General features: G+C 34.2%; 1 protein-coding gene across 1 annotated transcript; it reads left to right on the top strand.

Annotated features, from left to right (window-relative positions):
• The first annotated feature begins 291 nt into the window (after window positions 1–291).
• On the top strand, window positions 292–19910 carry LOC138697667 (protein ILRUN). The gene is made up of 5 exons (XM_069823112.1): window positions 292–629; window positions 1074–1193; window positions 9395–9624; window positions 14682–14842; window positions 19466–19910. Exons 1-5 carry the CDS (start codon window positions 475–477, stop codon window positions 19511–19513), a joined length of 714 nt encoding a protein of 237 aa, XP_069679213.1. The 5' UTR covers window positions 292–474; the 3' UTR covers window positions 19514–19910.
• Window positions 19911–20502: the final 592 nt, after the last annotated feature.

The raw sequence follows: 20502 nt of genomic DNA, 5'->3' as shown, positions 1-20502 counted from the left end.
GGTGACGTCAACACAGTGTGGGATGACTAGTGTCCTCTAGTGTCGAATGCTGACATTACTTGGCTACTTTCTATTGGACACAGATCAATATTCTTGGAGTTGAATATTAATGTAATAAAATACAACGCGTATTTGTTTAGATTGCAGTATAATATGATAGTATGAAATACTTAAGTTTTATTCTGGTATAAATTCGGTATATTAGGACATTTTTGGTTGTAAAATTTTGTGATAGGTCATCTTTGATACTGTAATATTATCTTTGTGACTGTACTCGTTTATCTCAAGGAGCAAGGTGTTCATTTAACAAATGTAGATCAGTTATGAGGAATAAATGACTGTGATCTTGCAAATTCATTGTGTAACAAATGTTAACTTAACTTCAGTTATAACATTAATTCCTGTTATTGTATATTGAACATTTGTGCAAGGGCCTTTATTATAATTTGAATACATAATTAATGAAACATAATTATGGACGTAGACAACGATGTAGATCAAACTCTACTGCAGCAATTCAGCTGTATGGGTACAACAGATAGGGATGAATTAGTAAAGCAGTTGCAAATGTTGGTTGGAAATAATTTAAATGAAGCAGCTGCTGCCTTTTTCTTGGATATGAATAACTGGTAGGTGCATCGAAACACATTGAGATAGTTGTCATGCAATTTTATAGGGCGCATGATTTAGTACGTGTACTTGACAATTCTTGACGTTGCTCGGTAACCTGTGACATTGAACCGTACTCCAAATAGTAAATAGTGTTTGATTCTTCTATTGACTTCTGTTTATGCATTTATTTTAAGCTATAGTGAGCAACGGCACTACTATAGAACAGTGAATAAAAAATTAGTGTTTTCGTAAATGAGTATTTTCCCTGAACCAAAAATACAGTATAATAAAATTGGAGTAAAAATTAGTATTTTACCGTGGACCAAATTTATGGTAAAACGGTTTAAGTACACAACCCTAGATCACTATAGCTTTTATAAGTTACTTGTTAGTTTACAAGGAAGTTATGGCTCACATTTTGGTATCGTCATGACATTAATATTGAACTTTTTTTATTTTAGGAATTTACAGGGTGCAGTTTGCTCTTACTTTGACTTCGAATCTCCGTATAAATTGCCTTCAATGTCATTAGTGAAAGATGTAACTATTGGAGAGGGTGAAAGTATACCACCATGTACAAAGTAAGTAAATAATGTTCTTGGAGTTGGAAAAGTAGCTTGTAAAGACGTAGATACATTAAAAATAAATTGTATCTTGTTAAGGCATACTACACAAAGACTTTGCATCGGCCAAACAGCCATCATTTCATAGTTGGGGTCCAGGGAACATAATTTCCAGTTAAAGTGTGAAGAGGCTGACAGTATGTCATTCATAAGAAAACTATGAAAATTTAATTGAAATATATATAGGCCTACACATATTTGGTTATGTATGTACCCTGGATCCTTACTACATAATTTCCGACATTACTTGTATGGGCATTAATTTTCATACAACTTTATTACGAGGATTATTCTTTCCATTATATTGAACTATTATAAATTAATCAGTTCTACCATTTTACTGTGGAGGACTACTATTCGAATTTCGTAATTCGAACTGATCAGTTTGAGATGCAAGCATATGGTTATGACTTAAAAAATAGCTCGTATAATTTTTTAACGATATGAGTACAAGCCGAAAGCTTGTATGTAGGCCTTCACATGTAAGCACCACTTTGCAGTCTTACCTGTAATTAGCTGCTGAATATATTCATAATGAGGCCAGAAGCCATCTATGTTCTATTTAAGCAGGAATGTATCCATTAAAGTTGTAAGAGAGAAAAGGTGAAGTTGTTTTTTCTGTGATTTGTATTATGTTCTAGAGCGCTACTGTCACAAGGATTCTCGTGGTTTTATTTTTCATATTCTGAGATTTAAAATGTGGGTAGAGTTTTTGAAGAGTATCAATCAGACCTTCGATGTCAGATATGAGATTTGGCTACGTCTAGAATATCATTTGTTCCTACAGCATTTTCATAGAAACTTTTAAGCTGTAGAAAGTTTAGGGCATAGTCATAAGGTGGTGATTCTACTACTGTTCTAATTGGAAGTAGAGATTTGTCAATACTTGGTAGACTATTTCGAGACTTAACATTCTTTTTAGGAGGTTTGGACTTTTCTTTTTGCGTGAAATTTTGGGTAGGAGCATCATCATCTAAAATGTTAGTTTTTCAGAGTCATCAGTAATTTGAGTGGTAAAGTCACTAAATGTTACTGCTCTCGTAGCATTCCTTTGTTTGTTTCTATTTGGGCTTAGCCTATTTGGTAAGGGTAGAAATTCTTCTGTATTTATAAACTCAAGTGCAGACTGAGTGTGTGAAATATTGTTAATTTCAGGAAGTTCAAAGAACTTTCTTGGTACAGACTGATTCTTCTGGTAAGTTCTGTTGGTCTGCAGAAGGAAGGGAGTTAGCATCGTTATCGTTTAGAGTACTAGAGATATCTTGTGCATCTTTGATTACAACACAGTTTCAGTTGATTACAACACAGTTTCAAGCATATCATCCAGTCCAGAGGGAATCTGGTCAGAAGTTAAGGTTACCTGATCGGTATTTAGTATAATTGAAGGGCGCACTTCCGTACAGGAGCAGTGGCATTTCCTCTAAAGTTAGAGCCCAGTTTAGGTGTATGTATTAATCGAAAAAGTCATACAAGTCTCAATATTTTTGGTTAAACGAGCGTTGAGCGACTTCCGCCGATTTTGGAATAGACACCGACACACTTAGGTTAGGTTAGTTTAGGCTTTTATTATCCCGTCAAGATGAAGGTGAAAGAGACTGAGTGTGATTTTTTTGTTTTCTATGTTGGCAGTTCAAGTGCGTCGATGTCTATTCCAAAATCGGCGGAAGTCGCTCAACGCTCGTTTCACCATATTTTATAGCCCCTAATCGATTAATACACACACACACACACCTAAACTTGGCTCTAACCTTAGAGGAAATGCCACTGCCCCTGTACGGAAGTGTGCCCGGAAGTTTTTTCAAAATCTGCAGGTTGAACATACATTTGTCGTCGAAAACTGAGTAGCTAATGGAAGAATCCTGGGACAGATAACCAGCCCTAATATATTCAATGGAAGACTTTGGTTTGACATCGAATTGTAGTAAACTTTTTTCAGTTAAACAATGTGGAATTACAGGGCACATGTTGAATAGGATTACTCTTATATTTAGTGAGAAAAGGTCTGAGTTGTAATGTTTCATTATTGATCATGATTCGTTGATATTTTGTTGTAAGTTCTTCCACAATTTTCTTACTTGCTAAATATATATAGATGCAGCCGTTCAATATTCTTGATATGAATCGAATTTGGAAGGGTCAGTAAGTTTTCCAACAATTAAAACATGATCTTTAATTGTTACACAGCGTGATTAATATAAAACTCATGATTTTCTTTATTCATTCATTTGAACAGGAATACATTGATATGTTTCATTTATCTTTCAAATTATATGGGAGTACTTAGAGTTTCATTCATGTCATGTGGGAGCTTTAAGTGTTTATCACGAGATGGCGCAGTGAAGCTGTTTCGCAACGCAGGAGTTCTTGAAGCTGTAACTTGCAGCTTGTTCATTGTCGTTTCACGCGCCATTCTTTATCATTGTCATTCAAGATGCAGTACATAATACAGCTGTCATTCAAAATGCAGTACATACTACAGCAATGGTTATTCCTTGTCAAAAACTACTGGAAAATGAACTTGGTCATAGCGATGCAAAGGGCATATCAGAGGGAATTTAGTGTTCACGATTGTCCAGACAGGATCACAATATTGGCGTTGGTAGGCAAGTTGGAAACAACTGGACGTCTTGTGAGTGAAACCGGCAAGCATCATTCATCTACACTTCCGGCAGTTGCTGTGGATTTTTGGAAATGACTGCAGTAGTCACCCCATAAATCATTAAGGCATCTGTTGCAGGAGACTGGTCACTCGTACTCGATGTGTCAGAGATGATGATTATTATTATTATTATTATTATTATTATTATTATTTATTTATTTATTTATTTTTTTTTTTTTGTGCAAGGGAAAGTTCTTTGATCCAGGAAAAATATTTATTTGCTGATCAAACACATTACTCACTTTAACTTGATATTTTGCTTCAACATTTACTAAGCTACCAAAGTCTTTGATCCAGGGATAATTTCGGAATACATTGCATAGCCATCTTTACTTGTTTTTTATGTCCATCGGTTCGAGACTTGATGCGGCATGGTCAGTAATGCTGGAACAGATTGCTTATAGTCAGTAGAATCGTTACAGAATTTATTATGTGAACAACATAAATTTTGTAAGTCAGCCTTGGTAGCGTAGTCTATATAGCACTGGCCTTCTATACTTGAGGTTGCGGGTTCGATCTCGGCCAAGATCGATGGCATTTAAGTGTGTTTAAATGCGACAAGCTCATGTCAGTAGATTTACTGGCATGTAAAGGAATTCCTGCGGGATAAAATTCCGGCACACCAGCGACGCTGATATAACCACTGCAGTTGCGAGTGTCATTAAATAGACCATAATTTTTTATTTTTAAATTTTGTACTTTATTTCACACACACCTGTTAACGGTTTAGTAGTTGTGAAATCTCCTTCTAGGGCCCATTGTAATAGCAGATACAGTAGTGCCAACATCTGGAAAACTGAAAAAATGAATAAAAGTAATACAAATAAAAAAAATGCATTACCTGTAGTAGCGGTATATCAGGGTTTGTGACAGAGTTAGAGAAGAATTTGATCTGGAGTTAGCTAAGTGAGGGTAAACTGAGGTCGAGATCTGTGACATAATCCCGAGATGTGTGCGTGTGTGTGTATTTTTATAGTTAATTATTTAACGATGCTGTATCAACTACTAGGTTATTTAGCTTCGATGAGATTGTGATAGCGAGTTGGTATTTGGTGAGATGAGGCCGAGGATTTGCCATAGATTACCTGGCTTTCACCTTATGGCTGGGGAAAACTTCGGAAAAAAACCCAACCAGGTAATCAGCCCAAGCGGGGATCGAACCTGCCCCGAGCGCAACTTCAGACTGGTAATAAGCACCTTAACCGACTGAACCACGCAGGTGTGGCATGTGTGCGATAAATTAATTTGTAAAAACTGACTCCTTTTCAGTAACTGTTATTAATTTAGACCCTTCAGATTTATCCTTGAAGTTTCTCCTTTTAGACCCTTTAGAATTATTCATGGAGTTTCTCCTTCTTTACCTAATAGCCAGAATAAATATCGCATATCGACGTGCCAGTTCAAAAGGGAAACAACTCAAAATTTGAAGTTTTGAGAACACTGCTTTTTAAAGCTTTGTGTTGCTGTGAAAAATCCAATCAACACTCTCTTAATTTGAAACGTGTAATATACAGGGTGTAACAGAATAACTATTCCTAATTTTCTAATGTGATAGAGGACATGAAAATAAACATTTTTTCTTAATAAAGTAGCGTCTGAAAATGCTTCGTATAAAAGACAAGAGCCCATCACTCACATTATGGCTCTATTTATGTTTCAGCTGTTCTTGTTACCATGGAAATATAACTGAAGTTAGTTTGTTGTTGTATGTCACAATATATCGTCTGTGAGATCTGTTTGTTTAATTTCATGGTATTAAAATGCATCAGTATACAAATATTGATCTTGCAGACATACATAAGGCATTTGGAGCAGCTTACGACAATGCTAATTTGGCAAGGCGAATCTACTGTATGAGGAGCAACACCCTCAGCACCTAATTTCATATTAATATCCGGAGAAACAAGATCTTTCAACATGGTGATGCATCCTCACATTTCGGTTTAAACTGTAGAAATTATTTAAAGGGACATTTTCCGAATCATTGTATAGAGAGAGCAGGTCCTGTTGCTAACAACTTTGACATTGATATTCATGGCTGACTTGCTCTTAGATACCTACGAAATAAAATATTTTGGTACGTGACTGGATGCTAGAGACTGTGCAATGTTTTTTTATCCAGGTTATGATCTGGCAGATATGAGAATTAATAGAATTTCGATGATTTAATTTAATGTTTTTAAATAATGAGCAATGATTGATAGAAACTACGATAATCAAAGCTCCACACAATGGAAAATTCCTTGATGAAAGTGAACGCAAATCTCGAGATGAACAGTGAGCCCATATAGAAACCATTGATACATTTACAAGAAGGAAAATAAAAATTTGGAATCTGCACTGGACATAACATGATTTCTTGGCACACTACTTACGCCACATCAAAATATTGAACTCCTGCAACTGTAGGCCTACATTATGCAATGACAACACTTTACACAGTAGCGGCCGTGACAGAAATCCTCAGCGAGGCCTTATGTAACTAGTTTACATAGGTCTACCTCCTGTACAGAATATTATTATTATTATTATTATTATTATTATTATTATTATTATTATTATTATTATTATTATTGAAAATGTCACTCACTAAATAAGTTTCTATTTATACAAGAGGTTGAAACTGCGCTCCTTCACATACCACATAACCATTTATGTTGCCCGTGCCAGGATGCATTGAAAACCTGCATTTTAAAATTATATTTCTGATTGTACGAAACGGAAATATAAAAATTGGAAATTTATTTTTTGAAGAGGTGGAAAAGTTCAAATATCTTGGAGCAACAGTAACAAATATAAATGATACTCGGGAGGAAATTAAACATAGAATAAATATGAGAAATGCCTGTTATTATTCGGTTGAGAAGCTTTTATCATCCAGTCTGCTGTCAAAAAATCTGAAAGTTAGAATTTATTAAACAGTTATATTACCGGTTATTCTTTATGGTTGTGAAACTTGGACTCTCACTTTGAGAGAGGAACATAGGTTAAGGGTGTTTGAGAATAAGGTTCTTAGGAAAATATTTGGGGCTAAGAGGGATGAAGTTACAGGAGAATGGAGAAAGTTACACAATACAGAACTGCAGAGATGGGCAGGGCATGTAGCACGTATGGGCGAATCCAGAAATCCATATAGTGTGTTAGTTGGGAGGCCGGAGGGAAAAAGACGTTTAGGAAGGCCGAGACGTAGATGGGAAGATAATATTAAAATGGATTTGAGGGAGGTGGGATATGATGATAGAGAATGGATTAATCTTGCTCAGGATAGGGACCAATGGCGGGCTTATGTGAGGGCGGCATTGAATCTCCGGGTTCCTTAAAAGCCAGTAAGTAAGTAAAAATTGTCAGTGATGGCGTAGGTCTGTCTCTATTTAAACTTCCCATCCTTAAATATAATTTTTTCTTGATATTCTTAACAATGAATTAATTATATCATCATCATCATCATCGCTCGCATCTGTTTCAATTTCCATTTTCCCCGAATACACAATAACACTGGACCACACTCATTACTGTGCTAGTCGTGAAGTACAATAGTACAACACCCTCGTGTAAGTCATAAACAGACACAAGAGAAGAGAACAGTGTGGACTCGCGCCTGCTAGACAGTGAGAATTCTTATGTGATTCGCATCTTATTTAGGAAGACAGCCAACACTACTTCTCCAACTTCCTTATCCCCATCCCTTCCCACTCTTCAGACGACCATTGACAAGAGACCGGTCTATGGGACAAAGAGAATGAGTGGATGGACACCAGCCAGGCCAGAAGAATTGGGCCTCAGTTGCAGCATTTCAAGTGCTACCTCAAAACCCGCGAAAACATACGAAATGTAGAAGAAGACATCTATATATACATCACAAAGTTTTCGAATACTTCTACAATGCTAATGCTTCCTTCAAATACATATGTAACGTAAACAAAATTTGAGTTCATTTAAGCCCGGCCTCACTTGCCTCAGTCAATAGGCCGCCACTGACTTTACAGTAGGTGATGAGATCTATTAAATAGTTCTAGCCAGTGGTGGTGTGTCAATAAGAGCACAAGAGCACGTGAACACCTTGTTTCCATTAATGCACGACTAGTTTTATTATTTAATACCGTATTGGCGTAGTGGGGATGTATAATATCAGGATCGAGTATTTTAACCTTCCCGCATCTTGCATAAACTTCTTATGTAAACTTGGCAACATCCGTTCACATACAAGCCGTGCTCTTTTCAAGAAGGTTACAGAAATTTCACGCATGCGTGGGAGAAAATTGTCTTTCGCTGGCCGCTTATGACTCGTCAAGAGCACAAAGCATTAAATGAACAGTGAATCTATCCTACAGATGTGAGGTGCATCGATGCCTATAGTTTACATGCTATATCTCGAGGAGAAAATTTAATAAGTCTATATTTTAGCCTGCAGGTGTCAGCATCTCACTGTCGGAACGTTTACTTTATGTGGATGTGTGTATAGTGCTGCTATGAGAGTGTAGTTTGTGAATTACTATGCTTCAGTGTCAGCATATAGCATATAGTAGTTTGGCTTTCAAAGATGTGCTGGCTGAATGTGATGGTGGTATGAATTTAAATATATGTATGGTGGTGTATATTATTCAAGAATAATATTTACTGGCATGTATTTATAGTAATCAATCTATGCGAATGGGATTACAGTACTGGTATAGGCTATAGTGTATCAGTGTGTTGTGAATAAAAATACTGTATATTACTGAACACACACTTTTGTAAATTGTCTTATGTATTAATTTTTAACAAACATAAACAATGAACTCTGTTCAAGTAATTTTGAAGAGTAAAGAACTGGGTAAACTGGCTTTCCAGGAAAAATTGGAAATAAAGAGACTAGGTTTCATTATTATTATTATTATTATTATTATTATTATTATTATTATTATTATTATTATTATATGAAGGGTACACGGGAAAAACAATCAAGGTCCATCAAAAATCGAAATTGAGTTAATAATGCTATCTTATAGTGGAAAAGAAGTACTATCATGTGATCTAGCTAGTAATAAGAAATCATCGTTCTTGACATTCCACTACGTCAATTTCTATTAAATACACTCATAAGAAAGTATTAAGTGCTTAAACTTTAAAATTCGTTTTTCTCGAAACTTTCTAAAATGGACCTTGATCGTTATTCCCGTGTACCCTTCATATGTGTTTTGAATTTATATACGGTTTTTTCGACAGTGAAACATTGAAATCATGACATTTCATATTAGGCTAAAAACGTACGATTTCAAATTCTCTTCGATTTTGGAACACAAAATTGTGAACACACATATTTTATCACGAGCCGCCACTGGTTTTAGCCTCAAAAAACAAAACAATTGAGAGGCCAAACAAAGCTGTGCTAGTAAGCAAGGAAAATTGTGTGAAAATAAATAGGATTTTCACTAGTAATTTGTCTATAAATATCAGTAGGAAGTAATTGTTTTAAATGTTATTGGAAAACTATGATTTATTATAATATGTCCTGTTTCAGATTCACTAAGACTTGGAGAATACAGAATATTGGTGATGAGGTGTGGCCACCAGGATGTTGCTTGCGGTTTAGTGGGGGCGATCAGCTCTGTGCTGCAGAGCGAGTGCCAGTGCGACCTGTTGGTCCTGGCTGCACTTTGGATCTCAGCGTAGAGATGGTCAGTCCACATCAGCCTGGCATTTATGAGAGCAAGTGGAGAATGTCTACTCCAACTGGCTCATATTTTGGAGGTACGTTTGATATGTACATAATGTTACATAGAGGTGTGACAAAGTGTCTGGATGATTTTTTATTGCTTTCTCGACCATCGAGAACAAAGATCTGGTTAGGGCATTAACCTGTGGACTCTCCTTCGCCTGTGCACAAAATTTCGCAATCCTATATATCTATCTAAATCTATCTATAATCTTTTCGCTGTAAGAAAAATCCTAATGTAAACAATAGCACATGACTGAAGTGAGGGTTCATTGGCCGCTGTTTGGCGCCATAGATTCTCAATACGTGTTCCCGCCTACTGTTGTACATTCTGTTTCATGTTTAACATTTCCCGTTACTCGTCAAGTAGACCTAACCTCACTACTATGCATTCGTTTGCTTAGGAAACATTTACTTTATAATTATTGCAATTAAATTATTTTTAAGTCTTATGTCTTCACAATGGACAGTTGAGGGTGCAGAAACCATACTATAGTACCATGTGCTTATGTGAACAACTAGGAGCTCAAGTGACGCCAGCTTGTTACAAGAACAGACTACCTTGGTATTACTGTTAGTATTCATCCGCGTTCGTAGTGCATAACAAAATATAAAAGTAGCTTTTCTTTTACATATCGTTTTACATATGAGTGAAGTTATATGTTTCATCGTATTTAACAACTAGAATTCAATTTTTTACATTCAAATAATATAAGATTATGGTTTCCAAATACGAACTATATTTTCCTGCGTCGTGTGAGTCTTCGACTGGGAGCCAATCACAGGTATGACAGCCACGTGCTTATGTTTACATTAGGATTTTTCTTACAGCGAAAACAGTATATTCTAATCTGTCTAATTTAATCTATCTAATCTACCTTACCTATCTAATCTGATATATTTACCTACTAGTTGTACCCGTGCGCTCCACTGCACATGTTAGAAATGAATGTAAAGTAATTACATAATTGAAATAGGATGTTTGATCCAGGGAACATTCGTGTTTGATAGAAGGATAAATCGTTTAATATGTTACTTAATTTAAGTTGTATTTAAATAATTAAAATGCGGTCATTTTGGTCCAGAGAGCAATCATTTGGTGCAATGACAATTCCTTTAACATGTTTCTTAATTGTTATTACATGCAACCATAATTTAATGAAGATTGACATATCATTTAGTTTTAATGTGTATACTTTATATTACTTGCTATATATTTCAGAAGTTACTGTAATAACATTGTAGAAAATTATGTCCTTCTAGAGAAACTACACTTTCCAATTGTGAAATAATAATTAAACAATTAATTAGCTTCCGATATTACTTCATACAAATACAGAAACATTCTCTGTAGGCTGTGTTCAATAGCTTTCGATTGTTGTTGTCCAAGGCCCCTTAAGGTGCGTACACACTTAGCGAACGAACAACGAACGAACGACAAACGATTGCATTCGTTGATTGATATCGGTATGTGTGTACGTCGCAGCAAAGGCAAACCGATCGTTTGGTTTGCCTTCGGAAGTGATCCGTCGCTTGTCGGTACATCAAAGGAAGTTGGTATTCGTTGTGGACGGGATTTGCCACTAGCTTGTAGTTCGTAGCAGAACGCAGCGCTTAGTTCAATTTCACTAACAGGATGTCGAAACTGGAGTGGACGGAAGACGCTGTTATAGTAAATCTTATTAATGCATATAGGGAGCAGGAAACTTCATGGAATCCCAAGTATCCTACTTGCCACAATAAAGTAAGAAAACATGATGTTTGGGAACCTATTGGAAAGATGTTCAGCTGCAAGATAGGCGAGTCAAACACGTGCAAAATTTGAAAATTATTTTTGTTTATTTATTTTCAGTGGATACATGTTTTTTGTTTATTGTAGGGAGCAGAAGTCAAAAAGAAAATTGAAAATTGAATCCCTACTGACATTATTCCGCAGGGAAAGACAGAAGTCCACAAAAAGATCTGGAATGGGAAGTGATGAAGTGTACGAGTCAACTTGATTCGCGTATAAACATATGTTTTGGACAAATTCACGCCCAGAAAAAACAAAGTTCCAACCTTGTGCACACAAAATAAATTATTGGCACTGAAAAGTGTCTTTTCGTAAGCATAATGCGCATACGACAAACACAGACAAATCTCTCTTTTTAGTATTTTAAGATAATTATTGTCAGTGAGGTATCCGTGTACTGAAACTTTCCCCTGGGGCCTATTTCATAAAAGTAATAATTTAATACCATTACTAAAAAGGTAATAACATTAAGTAATATTATTACTGTTCTGTTTCATAAAAGTAATAGTTAATAATAGTATTTATTATTGTAAACGCTCATATTATTACTAAAATAAATAATAATATTACTAAAGTATTTCATAAAGCAGCAAAGATAATTAAATTTATTAATAATATTAACGTTAGTTCCATGACTGTATTTTAAGTACCGGTAATAGTTCAATAATTTGTAAAAAGTAAATGCCAATGTAGGGTTAGATTTTGAAGATAAAACCACGAAAACATTTGAAATGGATAATTCTGACTCAAATAGTGATGAAGAGGGAGTGTTTGTCCGACGTCCAAGAAATTTTAGACAACGAATATCCTACAACCATATGCAAGAAAGTTACGAATATAATGAAATAGTTGACCTTTCAATTCGAGAACTTTTCGCAAAAAAACCCTGTTTCTTCAAGTCTGTTTCACGTCTTTTCCCCATTTTAAAAAGCATCAGAGACAAAATTAATTACTAACAAAATCCCTCTCCATACTTACAAATACTTACAAATTGTCATAGGCGCCAATGTAGGTGGACCAATCTGAAAATGAAAACTATCTTATCTAATTGTAAAAGAGGAACAATTGGAAAGGGTGAAACCTAAATTAAATTCAATTACAGTATAGAACTGTTAGAAAGTAATTACTGTATATTTTACATTATTTTATGTTATTTGAATGATTGAACTTAACGTTTTTTCCCTCCTTTCTCGTCATTTTTCAAATTATAATAATTGTTCAGAAATATATGCCTATGGGACATTTACATCACAAAATACAATAGTATTAATATTTTCTGTACCTATTGAAATGTTTTTTCAATATTTACTTGTGACAACCTGAATCTATATATACTCTTCACTAATTAACATTGTGAAGATCTTGGTGAGTCAAAATCTTTTGCAGACATATATCAACAAGTAGATCTATTACAAAATATATGGACTACTTTAAACCACCCCTATTGAGGGCATAAACTAAAATTAACTTAAGAGATTTATAGGTACCGTATTTACAATTCCACATCACAATATCTAATTAGAACATATTTGCATTTTGTATAGTCAGGTAACTTCTTGAAAATACTACTTCAACATAATCAGCAATAAAAACCCATTAAGGCAATTTCAGTATTTTTATTAATTTCATCATAACATTAATCTTCTACAACATCCACACCTTCAAACTCAAACACGATATTTTCTAGGAACGACTTCACCGCGTAAGTACTTATGTCGTTATTGCATTACTTATTTATTTTTGGTAAAAGAGTAATTTTTATGTGTATTTATTTACGCTTGCACCAATAATTTTTAAGCCTTTTTATATAAGTACTTGCGCAGTATTCCGAATTATAACGGAACTTGAAATATCTTGCATAAGACGCTTTGCAGGGTCCACCAACCCTGTCGTTAACACTGTCCTTAAGGCTGCTACAATATTGTCATCAAAAGTTTTCACTGCTTAACATTTTCATATGGTACTTCTTTAGATAACGAGGTGCAAGTTTTACAGACACGCGCGCGCGCACACACACACACTTCTGTCACTGATACACTGTTTTTGGAATTGCAAACTTTACAACAGCAGAGACGTGAACAATTAGGAATGATAAATATCTGTTCACAATATTTTAGATTTATCATATTGTCTCTTTTACTCGCAAATCAACTGAATCAAATAACAGAAACAATAACTTCGAGTTGCAGTGATTTACAATCTTATCTGAAATAAATTGTCTCCCAAACCTTCACACATATTACGATTTACTCTGTTGTTGCTATTAAAGATAGTACTTCAAAACTTATTTCATTCAACAACTGTTAACAGAGAGAATAATATAAATAGCTGTAGAGTGCAGACCAACTTGGTTATGTTTGTCAGCGTTAACCTCAAATCATCTGGCTACTGTACATACGTATTTTATGACTCGTGCAAAACGTTTATGAAACAGAATTTAGTCGGTTAATAAAATTGTTTTCATGACTGTAATACTATTACTTAATATTATTACTGTGTTTATGAAACAGGCCTGCACTTGCTATAATTATATTTTCGTCTGCCTTTATAGCGGACAATCAGCGAATGTGAACGTTTTCTGACAATTTGCTGATGATTTGTACGTCGCTTCAAACAGCGAACGAACAACGAAGTTTTGCTTCATCATTCGTTCGTTGTTCGTTCGTTAAGTGTGTACGCACCTTTATAGACGAAGTCATTTGTTTTTATTTCAGTACAGCGCCATAGATGGCATTGTTATTGTAATTTTAAAACTCATTTATCTCATTAAATATCATTCCTATCAAAATTTTGTGTAGAATAAAACTTATCGGAAATTACTTTTAAAGAAACTTTCGTTATGTAACATTTTTCATGAAAATCAATAATAAGGGAGATATTTCGATTTATTTAATTCAAGCCCCCTTATAACCCCCCTTTTAAATAAAGTATTTTGAATGCCATATAGCCTAAAATCTAAATTACAATGAACTTAATTTATATTCCAATTTTCATATAAATCGGTTCAGCCATTATCGAGTGAAAAGGTAACAAACATCCAGACAGACAGACATACAAACAAAAATTTCAAAAAAGCGATTTTCGGTTTCAGGATGATTAATTATACATGTTAACACTAATTATTTTTGGAAAATCGAAAATTACCAGAAAAATGTTGGCTACAGATTTATTATTAGTATAGATTATCTATCACCAATTTCATCGACGCTAAATAACCTATTAGTTGATACAGCATTGTGAAATAACAAAAAAAATTTTTAGAGTATAATTAATGCTACAGTTGCTTTTCATACGTTACAGATGTTATCTGGGTGATATTGACAGTAGCAGAGGGTGGCACAATGGCCCTCACACAACAGCTATCACATTTAAGTGAACTGGGTGCATCACCCCGTATGGATGAAACAAACATCAATCCATTTGGACCAACCAGCAGAACTTCTAGTCAGACTTTGTTCCAGGTAGGATATTACAGTACTATTTATACTAATGTATAATGCTGTATATCACTCGTGGTGAAAATGTGACTCCCGAGCACATTGTGGCTCGCAATGATAGCTATGCATTTCTCTTGCTTCCTACCTCCCACAATCTCCACCCTCTTGCTCACTGGAGTCAAACTCCATTCCATTTGTATTTGTCTCTGACCTGCGAGTGGCGTATCGTCGCAATGTCTCTCTCGACATCATATACCTCTACAAAAACGAAAGTTTCAAATAGGATGGGAGGTTGCATTTTTTTGCTGCCAATATGATGAGAATATTAAATGTATGATTTGTTCGCAAGTATTACAAGGAAAACGGTTGTGTAACATAAAACAGCATTATACAACATTAAAAGATTAAGTATTATTATTGTTATTATTATTATATTGTCATCTCTGTACGTCCATCCTTTTTCAGCAGATGTATGAATAATGCGGTTAGCTCACAGATTTACAGTGTGTTGTTAAATGAAAGCTAGATGTAAGGACTTGACAAATGTTAAACTTTTCAAATCTTAGCCAAAAAATAAATATCCGGAGCTTCGTTCTTTCGCTTGCTCTTTTGAAGCCATGTTCGCTACAACTTATGTTTGTGAAAAATTATTTTCAACAATTAAAATAGTAAAAACCAAATTTAAATCACGACTGACAGACAAATACCTTGGTGATTAACTACGACTGGCAGTAAGTGACATAATTTCTGATTTTGAAACTCTGTCGCAAAGACATTCTAAAGACAATTAATTTTAGTTTGTGATAATGTGTCCTATGTTTTATTGTTCATTTCTTTCTTCATTACACGTACTAAATATTAGTTTGCAGCTTTGTACTGTATAAAATTATATTTAAGTGCTTGACATAAGGTATGATCACATATCACCGTCCTTTCCCAAGTCTCTCGTGGCTCCGACTTAAAGAACGTAGAACTTTACACTCTTTGTCTTTACTCTTTCGAATTCTGCACACTTCAACACCAAATTACCTTTCGTCTCGTTTCTCTTATCTATACTCTAACCACGACGTAAATACCAGATCACTTATCTGTGGCACGCTAAGTATACCTCTTCATAGAACATCTTGTTATTCCTCATCTTTTACAATATCCACCTCGCGTCAATGGAATTCCTTGTCACAAAGTATTAGGGGCTGCAAGACAATAAACACCTTTAAGAACAGCTTAAAAGATAAGCTTATTAGCATTTCATTCCAATCATACTGATTTAAACTATCACTGACTACATTGTTACTTTTTTCTTTAGACATCATCCTGATTGTGTTGTATTTTAATTGTCTCGTAATAATCTCTTTCTATTATCTAATATTATTTGAAATATATTAACATTCTATGTATTTTAGTTTAATTCTGCTACACAGTTTATTTCAGTATTTAATTAATAGTTCATAGTATTTTGTTGTTTAATTTGTAAATAACTTTTGTATACATGTAACTCTCATCTAAATCAAATTGTGGATTCTTTGTAAGTTCATGCATATGTATATACACTTTTTGCTGGTTGAGTGGAAGAGAAGGCCTTACGGCCTTAACTCTGCCAGCTAAAATAAATCATTATTATTATTATTATTATTATTATTATTATAAGGAAAATGAAAATCTCTTAATAAGTCAGACAGCTCAGCTGCTTCACTTCTCCTTCGGATGTTCACCTCCCTCCATAGGTGCTATGCACGTTGCAGGTTACACTGTGGCTTGGCACACGATAACATTTTCGCCACAGCTTCTGTATATGACAGGACAGTTTCCCGCTTCCTCCCCCCCAGAAAATATTAAATGTTTGCCTTGAAAAAATGCTACTGAGATTAGCATTAACTATTCAATTCAATAATTAATTGTTGTTATTTGCTACAGTGGAATTCGTATTTATTTTCCATGTAGGATGTACAAGTTTTCTATAATTTTTTTTTTTTGAAAGAAAGTAATAGTTATGAATGAATAGATTGTATTCAAGCTCATTGGGTTTGACAGTAAACGATTTGCAGTGTCTTAATTAATTGATTTAGATAAATGTATACAATACTGTCATAATTAGTGCTGTCATCACTCAAACAAGGATTATAATATCAGAAGGCATCTGTTAGTTTCCATTGCCAGGTATATTTCCTTTTAATACTTACAAAATAATATTAAACTGTGAAATAGTATATTACGAGACAAGGTTGGGAAGCGCTTTTTACAAAATCGAGGGAAAAGCTTGAAAAACTAGCAGAGCAAGTTTTACATTTTCCGAGATTTTGTAATGTATTTCACAAACGTGTATTGTACAGTATTTTTTGCACAATAGTATATTTTGGAATGGTGAGCGGTAGAAGAGTTTGGGGCAGAAGAAGATGTCAGATGATAGACAACATTAAGATATGTGAATCATAGAGGAAGGCAGAAAATTGGAAAGATGGAGAAGGTTGGGTTTGCAATGAAAGACCTGCCCATGGGCAGAACACTTATATATGTATGTAGTATATTTTGAAAATAATATTTTTAAAAAATCTTAATATACAGTATGTACATTACACTATGAACAGCTGACTGAAGGTTAGCAGTCTGGCCAATGTACAAACTTCACCATCATCTTCAGTGTGAAGAGTAAAAATGATTTAGGTACTTGTAATATTTCGTGTTCAGTTGGAATGATTTTTATTTCTTTTTGTTAAGTGAAGTTTGAATTATGTGTTGGAATATCAAAAAGTTCACTTTATGTTTATCCAGTTATGAGCAAGTAAGTGACTGAGAAATAAGCTCTACATGGCTGCAGTTTCAACATTTAGCACCATGAAATACAAACTTTTTTTTTATATACCTGTATTTATTCAATTATCCAGCAAAACCTCGTATCCGGAACTAGCCTAGTCCCTTTGGTGCCGGATAAGAGGGATTCTACTGTATTATTTACTAGTTAAATTTATATGTAATTTTTTTTTTAATTTATAAAGTTTTTTAAACTGGTCTTATACGAAATAAGTTTAATAAATTACTTATATGAATGATTAACCCTTAAGTAGTCACGTGGGGTGTTGTGAACACCCCAGTCAGATATTACGGAGCTCGTAACTAAATATTCAGTAAGCCTGTACTTCTGAAACTTTCAGTACTTTTATTGGAATAGGGATATCTTCTGTGAAGTTTTACCGCTAGGAGCTTTCCATGCGGCACAACATATTGTACGGCTATGTTATGTCATATGCTACAGTTGATTACGTTTTCCTGCTTGTTGGTTTTCTGTGCGTGTCAAAATAATATTTATAATTATTTTGTATAACCTAGTATAATTTAATATAATTCAATATTTTCTTACCTCATAATTTAATTTAATTTAATTTACAATAAATAATAACGTATAATATTGAGCAGTTCCCCGAGATGGGTGGGGAAATCTGCAGTATGCAGAATATAGATACAAGTAAATTGAATGTTCATGAACCTAAATGAGAACTCTGAGAACGAGATGCACGAATAAAAAGTGGGAACTACCGGAATGTTGAAGGTGAATATTGCCCTCTTTAATCATTAGTATTTAAGAACCTTACGCTGAAAACAGGATATGCAGCCACTAATGTGTTTTTTATAAGGAAGAGTCTATCGAGATTGAATTCCTTGTATTTGTTTCTGTAGCTGCAGAAAGATCAAAAATGCAATTTTTAATAGGATGATATAATATGATCGTAGTAGTGTCAAGCTTAGTCATACATTTTGTAGGTTAAGGACATGCAGTTTTGAATACAATGTAGGATGATTTTTAAAATTTGAAGTTAAAACATGGTTTTAATAATTAGGGTACAGTACATTAAAAACATTTTTCACGAAATGGGTTTCACTACGGATCGTCCTGGATAATAAACATCCCAGTTTATCGAGAGTTTACTGCAGGCGTAAACTTTGGAGACTCCTACAACTACTGCATATAATCTAAGCTAACATAGCTCACTGTCGAGGTTGCATATGTTTTTATTAATTTTTCTTTTTCCTCTTCCAAAATGAAACTGTAGTCAGCAATTCCTTACTTGAAGTAGTTACTTTTATTTAATAGCTAGCACTTTCGAGGCGCAATTTAATTACTTATATTTTTTAAGGTTTAAAGCATATATTCAGAATATTTCGGGATCTGATTGAAGACAAAAAGCTTTCCCAGGTTTTACATATAGGAACATAAAAATTTGCCATTTTTAGTTGTTTTTAAGAGTATTTAATATACTAATACACTACGTATATCCTCAATATTTATATACTGAAAAACAAATGCATACACAAAGTACACGTGCGCTATCTGTTGGTGCTAGTTCAGGATATCCCTATTGGTAAGGTAACAATAACCGTAAACATTTTTAAAATCGGAATTCGCATACTCTATATAGTAACGGTTTGAGTGGGGTGGTTAAGTGCAACTGCTTAAGGGTTAATGCGGGAGATGGCAGAACATGTAAGTTACACATGTAACATTCCTCTTTATTGTGTGACACCTGAAGTAAATTGTGTGTTCCTTGAAACTCATAGCGTTTTATTAACAAGCTGCATTTTGGATATAGACGTAATGTGTTTGAGTATAATGGTGATCATTTGTCTCTTCAATATTTTGTTTCTGATTTACAGGATTCTGTGCAGCAGACTCAAGATGGTGATACCAACATGATGTGTTAACAGTAACAGCAGCCAAGTGTGAGTGAGATTGAGGAAGAGTAATTTGAACTCTTGTATTAGGGATATGGAAGGTTTGTGTGAAACTGGACCAAAACTGATTTTTACTCTTCACTTTTAAGTATTGCATTTGTTGTCAATATTTAGAACACCTAAAATTTGCAGTTAACCAGATATCCCATGAACATTTTTACAGAGTACGAGAAATAATTAATAAAATTGCCATCAATCACAGTATTCTATTATAATTTGTAGTGTCATTACAAATGGTAGATCAACTTGTTGTGTACAGTTTCAGGCATTTTAGAGTTCTGTGTTTTGCATATTGCAGGGCTAGGATGTGATTGTAGTATGAGGAATGTGTTTGGTATGCTGGTGAAATAAATTACATTCTGGCTCAGCATTTTATTTAACTGTTCAACATGTCCTGTTCAGTTTATAGTAACAGTCCTATTTGTCATTGTAGCTGATTTGTTTTTCTGTCTTTCTGACATTCTTCCATTTTACTGTCAAGCTTCAGCAAGCTAAATTTTGGCGTCACTGTATCCTCTTTAAATTTATTATTCAGTGAACGTTTTACTTCTGTGCTGTTGATATAATACACAGAATTTGCAGATTGTATTTTTATAGAGAACCTATTCACGTGAGTGATGCATGTAAGGATAAATCATTGCAATTGTTTGTATCTCTGGTAGATTTTAAAGAGCAAGTTGGAATAATCTTACAGTTATAAAATTTACATCATTCACTTTCAGTATAGTAATAGTCTTCTGTTAATGTATTCATATTCTCCTCTTCTATCAAACCTTCTTGTGCCTGAAGAAGTGAAATGCAAGTAATATGTTATTGCCAAGAATGTTTCTTTTGAAGTGTTTGAAACCATTTTCATTTCAGAAATACTACATTTCATTGCATAATTTAATGGTTGTGAGGCTTAGTAATTTCTTTTACAGTTCCATTTCTTCTAAATAGAAAACCTTGAGAAAATACAT

The sequence above is a fragment of the Periplaneta americana genome, chromosome 4, assembly GCF_040183065.1.
Source record: "Periplaneta americana isolate PAMFEO1 chromosome 4, P.americana_PAMFEO1_priV1, whole genome shotgun sequence".
Classification (NCBI taxonomy): domain Eukaryota; kingdom Metazoa; phylum Arthropoda; class Insecta; order Blattodea; family Blattidae; genus Periplaneta; species Periplaneta americana.
The sequence above is the reverse complement of the archived record's forward strand: the minus strand, read 5'-3'. Positions and strand labels throughout refer to the sequence as shown.